Source organism: Cydia splendana, chromosome 5, assembly GCF_910591565.1.
Source record: "Cydia splendana chromosome 5, ilCydSple1.2, whole genome shotgun sequence".
In the NCBI taxonomy this organism is placed as follows: domain Eukaryota; kingdom Metazoa; phylum Arthropoda; class Insecta; order Lepidoptera; family Tortricidae; genus Cydia; species Cydia splendana.
In genome coordinates this window covers 11,688,058-11,694,633 of record NC_085964.1, presented here as the reverse complement: position 1 = coordinate 11,694,633, position 6,576 = coordinate 11,688,058, and the positions used below count along the sequence as shown (strand labels likewise).

The 6,576-nt window shown below is 39.5% G+C and overlaps 1 protein-coding gene across 1 annotated transcript; it reads right to left on the bottom strand.

The window, feature by feature from the left end:
* Nucleotides 1-4,831: 4,831 nt before the first annotated feature.
* On the bottom strand, nucleotides 4,832-6,353 carry LOC134790638 (neural retina-specific leucine zipper protein-like). Its single transcript, XM_063761496.1, has one exon. The coding sequence runs from the start codon at nucleotides 6,183-6,185 to the stop codon at nucleotides 5,286-5,288; it is 900 nt and encodes a 299-aa protein (XP_063617566.1). The 5' UTR covers nucleotides 6,186-6,353; the 3' UTR covers nucleotides 4,832-5,285.
* Between the last annotated feature and the right edge of the window lie 223 nt (nucleotides 6,354-6,576).

Genomic DNA, 6,576 nt, shown 5'->3' with positions numbered 1-6,576 from the left:
TAGACGACTGTTTGTAAAAAATAATAATAACGGTAACTAAAATTCAAAAAACGTATTTTGACCTCAATAATGACATATTATGTAGGTAGGTAAGTAGGACTGTAGGTACCTATACTTTACGACCCGAAATTACTGGACGTCTTCGAGCAACACCGGCTTCCGACACATCGGAACTGGACGTGCTATAACGAGTCATATTATGAGCCCAAACTTGAGGAGTGTAAGTACTTATACTGCGACATGAAATAGGTAGTAGAAATTAAATAAGATGGTACTAAAAAAATCCATACTAAATTGTTGCCATGTTAAGCATTTTAGTTCAAAAATGTGACAGTTACGTATGAAGTGGCGCCCTTAATAATTTTCCACAATTTCTTGTGTATGCCTTAATTTTATATACTAAGAATTCCCTAGTCCGCCTCCTGGCTCCATCTTCAGATTATCTTCAAAAGACTATTGGAAGCAACATAAGAATCAACTCAAAGTTTATATGCTAAGGTTTTGATCCACTTAGCTTAGAGCTCCTTCCCACTGACGTCCAGTTTTTTGCGGGTACGGCTTTCTGCAGGAACCAGTTTTCTGTAGTATGCGTGCAGTATCCCGCAAACAGAATGCTCGTGTGAACCTTACTATAGTTGCACTGCACGTATACTACTGAAACGGGATCCTGCAGAACACCGTACCCGCAAAAAACTGGACGACAGTGGGAAAGAGCTCTTATATTTATTTCATTTAGAATGTAGGTATATAGTTACTTGTATTGCAATCATTTTAATTTAATATAGGAAGTCCTATATAGAATAGTAAGTAAATTAGGTATTTGTAGGTAACGCAAGCATGGATTCATCAGAAAACGCAGAGTAGATTCATCCATCGTGTCATTAGTATCAAGGTCGAGGTTCGAGGTACTCAGGTACAAGTTATTGCTCATATAATTATCATTGTAGATTTATTTCACAGTTAAGAGTATTCAACAGGTACCTAATATACCGGGTGTGGCCTGTAACACGAGCAAAGAATTAAAACATAGAGTGTACTCCTCAAACGGTGACACTTTTGTTCAACAACTTTTAAAAATTATGAAGTATTTAGACTCCCTATTTTTCATACAAAATTAATATTATCTTCAATGGACGCCATAACATTGTGATTGGCGTTACTTAATTGTCACGCCTTAAACATAACAAAATTCGCAATACATTGCGTCTTAGAATAAGTTATTATAATTAAGTTATTTTTAAAAGTCGCTGAACAAATGTTGGTCAGTATGAGGAGTACAGCCTACAGTTTATTTTTTTGCTCATGTTACAGGCCACACCCGGTATGTAGATAGTTACAGGTATAGGTATAGATAAAGTTTAACACGAAGAATGCCATCGTTCATTCTACTAACACGAGCATTAAATTACATTCAAGTAGGTAGGTTTGATTCTTGGTAACAGCAGGAATTGAGTAGGTAGGCTTAGATACACCAATAGCATTATTTCGTGAAAAAAAAAATTCTAATGTTTCCGGTTTGCGGACTCGCGCGCCGAGGACTAATACGCCGAAGTATGAAGGTAAATAATTATGTAAATTCCCGCACATCTATCGAAAAGATAAAAATGTACTGAGAGACGAACAACTGCAAATAAATTTATAATAGCTACAAATTTATTTTTTATTTGGTTATGTAAAATATGTAACTACAAATTTACGGTTTTTGGACTATTTCCTTTTACACATGTCATTGCTTCTTGCCAAATTTCATGATTCTAGGTCACCGTAGGGGACGGGTTCCGTTTTTGCCAACGGAGTACGAAACTCTAAAATTTAATAAATCTTGAATTCTTTAACTATGTTTTAGTAATTATTAGCGACCCGCCCCGTATTCGCACGGGTTAAATTATATACATTTAAACCTTCCTATAGAAACACTCTATGCATAGGTGAAAACCGGACGAAAATCCGTTCAGTAAGTAGTTTTTGAGTTTATTGCGAACATACAAACAGATGCGCAACGGGACTTTGTTTTATAAAGTGTAGTGATAATGAAAGTATATTCATATAATCACAATAAACATACTACCGAATTCAGAACCTCCTCTGTATAAACAACTATCTGCCCGTGACCTCGTCTGCGTGCAATAATGATGATGATTGATAATAACTACCATATTATGTCCTTCCCCAATCCTCAAACTATTTACATACTAAATTTCATTGAAATCAGTCCAGCAATTTAAGCGTGAAGAGGTAACAGACCGACAAACAGAGTTACTTTCGCATTTTATAATATTAGGTAATACCTACTATATACTCGCCTAGGTATATAGTAAGTTACAAATAGATGTTTTTTTATATGCTTAACTAAACGACATTCACATATTTTGTCAAATGTTCCAGTGCTTTAAATTGCTAATTAGTATGTATTAGTAGTTTAATATTACCTATCCCATACCTTTCTCCCAGTATACCCAATGCCTAAGCAGACGGCAACAATGTAGGTTTCCTGTTTACTTTAACGTAATTCTATAGCTGGCGACATTAAACTATAGGTACCTATACGTTTTACACCAAGAATAATTAACCAATATTAACCAAGTATAATTTTTCTCACCATAAGTTCCTTGCTATCATTCTCTATAGTTTCCTCAGAAAATATCTAGTACACTGATCAATGGGGTTGGTCGGTAAGTGTTTCGCAGATGGCGCCAGCTTAGCTTTTATCGGTCAGTCCTAATAGTGTCAATTTCTTGATTTTTATTTTATATTATGCCATATAAGGTAAAGCGCATTGATCGTGCTTGTGTTGACAGTGAAGAACTGACAGGAGAAATAATGAAACTTGAACGATTAGTCCCTCACATGTTAATTAAGAGAAACATCGTTAAACCTTGAGGAGTCTGCAATGATCATTGAGTAGTAGCTTCATTTCTTCGTGAACAATGTGGTGCCGTACTTACAGCACCAGCAGACGTAGAATTTCTCGTGACAAAAACGAGCGATTGACAATATGAAATGAAATATCGTTCAATAATCATTAGATTATACTACTCAATGAAGGTCACTATACCTACATTTCGATTTTTCAGGTGCGCATTGTGCAGATTTTGAGCTGTTTCCTAGTGAACGTTCGCGTGGACTCATTTCTAGGTTCGAAATGAGTACGCGTGCAAGTCAGTGGAATGTTTAAATTGTTTTAAAATAATAAACCAGTAGATACAATATGACCGTGACTGTTTCTTAGATCCAATTTGTTTACTCCGAAATCAAACAAAGTTACTATCCGGTATCCGGCCTAGCCGGATAAAATAATGGATACCTGACAGTAACCGAATATCCGGCGCCTTCTCTATCTAATCTCAGAAAAAAAATACAAAAGTTTTATTGCAGTAGGTAGGTATTTTTACTGCTGATTTCTTTTTTTGCTATATGATGATTATGAGCAGCCAACGCTAGAAGAATTTAATGAGTCAACCATCAATTTCAAGTTTTCTATATTGGCCCATCTATCTTATTTTTAGATTCAGACGTTAAAATATACAAGTTGAGTACAGAGCGTTTTAAAAGAAATTAATAAAATTGTGAATTTGTTTTAGCAAAATACCTACCTACGATTGATTACATATAGATATAAATAACGCGCTTATTTTGAGCTACATATGTACTGCTTTCAAACTGTCCTCAATTTGTTGCATCGATCTCTTGTGCAATCATTCATGACGTACAAACAATTGGCAAATCGGTGTTGACTGCTAAAGGAGTATAATAGTACAGTCAGCAACAAAATGTAGAGAGAGCCATCACCACACGGACTTGTTTTCTGAACAATAAAGTTCTGAGGATCATTTTAAGTCGTCACTCGCTTTGTTATGTACTTCTGCTACTGACTGTACCAAGTACCATACTAGCCGTTGGGCAAGCTGGACCTTATTTGGCCTTTAGTTTGTTTTGTTATCAGTTGGTAACTCCCTAAAATTACAAGCATGCCGTGGTACAAAATGTAGTTTTATGGAGCATTGTCCTTAACAAAAAAAGTTTTAACTTCTTGTGTAATAAATAACCAAATAAATAAAAAAAACAGTTCTATCGACGCCCCGCCACTGCTGCCTACATCAAGTACACATATCAGTTATTAATTAAAATGAAGTATCCTATCATTTTTAGAAGTAGAAGAAGAATGATCGCAGTAGAAATAACCAGGGCTCGGACAATTCATTGCAATACCATTGCAAAACAAATATAACACCGAAATAAAACAAGATACATTAAAGTCGTATTATGTAGCAGTATTTAAATAATAAAATTGTACAAAAGTTTGCCTTTTATTTTATTACCGTATTTGTTTTTTCGACCTCTGGAAATGTCTATTATCATAAATATCATTTTCCCAAGCTGTAACTGTAATGTAGGTATGCTAAACTTACCTACGTCAGAAATAAGAGATAAGAAGGTAGATTAACATTAGGCCAGTATAGTAATATAGCAGACAATTCCTAACAGGGTGGCTTGAGAAATGATAAATATGTACAGACTAAAGGATTCTTTTTATTTACCTTACAAACTTAAAACACTATTTTGCAACTTGGTTACCTAGTAAATGTTATTGTATCTTTTTCGAAGTTCTACTTTTGGATATTCTCATTTAGGTATAATTTGCTCAATAGTATTACTATTTATTTCAATATCGTATCATTCATATCATAACATGAAAATCTGTAGAGTACAAAGTAATTTGAATGCACTGAGCACTTAAACATACTTTAATGGCACGGATAAAAAAGAAAGGAAAATGTTGTTGGATATTATTAATATATATATATATATATATATAAAATAAAACAGTCTCTTCACGAATATTTTATTAGGAAAACACAGATCCTATGTTAATATTCGTCATTTACAATTACATATATCTATGTACAATTATTATTCGATTAATCAGTTTTTGAGTCAATATAACCTATGTATAATTTTAGTAATACATATCATAAATCGTTAACGAAGCTATGCATATCTTACGACACAACCATACATTTAACACGGTGTCTCGGTAACCAATGGTCCGAACTCCTGGCTACATTGTTCCACCTTAATAAAAAAAACTATAGAAAAACTGGAACTGATATAATTAAATTTCAAACTTAACAAAAGCACGAGGATTGTGGGCTCCGACAGTGTGGGGCGCCGGCAAATCGAGGCGATGAGCACCGGACACCGCGGGCCGCGGGCCCTCAGTAGCGCTGCCAGGCGCAGGCGGAGGAGGCGGCGGAGGCGCCGGCCCGCGGCGCCGCGCCCTGACGTCACAGCTCCGAGAAGAACTCGGGCGAGGAGTGCGGCGTGGGCGGCGCGTGGTGCGGCACCGCGTGCTCGCGCCCCACCATCGCCAGCCGCTGCTTCAGCACGTCCCGCTCGTGCGTCACGCGCGCCACCTGCAGTTGCAGCACGTGCAGCTCATCTTGCAGCGACCTGTTCGTCAACTCCAACTCCTGCCGCTGCTGCAACCTCTTGCTGCGGCAATTCTGCGCGTAGCCGCGGTTCTTCAGAGTGCGCCGTTTCTGTTTCAAACGTGTCACATCTTCACGCGGGTAACCGTGTAACCTCTTGTTTAGCTCCCGCACACTCAGACTCATAAGCATGTCGTCACTTAGTAAATCGTCGCCGCAAGACGAGGGCTGATAAGATGTGTGCTGACTGGCTCGCGGCGACATCGCCGAGCACGAGCTCGCCGGACGCAGTGCGACCTGTTGCATGTGGTGGTCCTCGCGCCACTCGCGTCTATCCCATTCTTCGAAACTGCCACACGGGACTGTACGCATGTCCAACGGCTCCCGCATGTGTGGGAGCCACAGCACGTCGTCGACGAGCGCGGCGCGGCACGGGCTGCGCCCGACGGGAGCCGGGGGGGTTTCGGGCGGCGTGCTGGGGTCGACGGCAATAGCCACATGCGGCTGAGGGTAAGGACCCGCGTCGGGCCAGGGTCGGCAAGCGCGAGCACATGCCGGTGGCGTCTCGACCAGCTCGTGCCAACCGGTGCGGAGGGGTTCACGTTTCACAAGCTGATGATCCTCGAGATGATCCAGCTCGAAGTTCTGAACATATTCGTCGGCGAGGTGCTCGTCATCGGGCTCGCGGTGCGGTTGCGGCGGTAAGGTCTGCATGGCGCTCGCCTGAGAGCAGTCGACGAGCGCGTGCTCCACCATGGGGCAGTGCGAGGTCCGCGCCGGCCGGGATCCAACTGCCGCGCGGCTCAGGGCGGCGCGAGACTCCGCCCTCCCACCCAATGACGTTTAGCGACGCGCGCATAAACTGGCAGCCTTTTATACGCGAACATAAGTTCTCGAACGCCACAGCAACATAATATAAACACAACATGACACACATTTAATGAAACGCAATAAAGTTGTCGTACCTACATACATAATCTAAACTAAAGAATTAAATTTAATTTTGTTCAGTCGTGGGGAGTTTAACTGACATTAACGGAATTTATTATTATAATTTGAAAAAAAAAACAATAACACTATCAGGTGGCATAGAAAAGCAACGATTTTGTTTAACTATTCGGACATTAGTTTAAAAAATAATCATAAA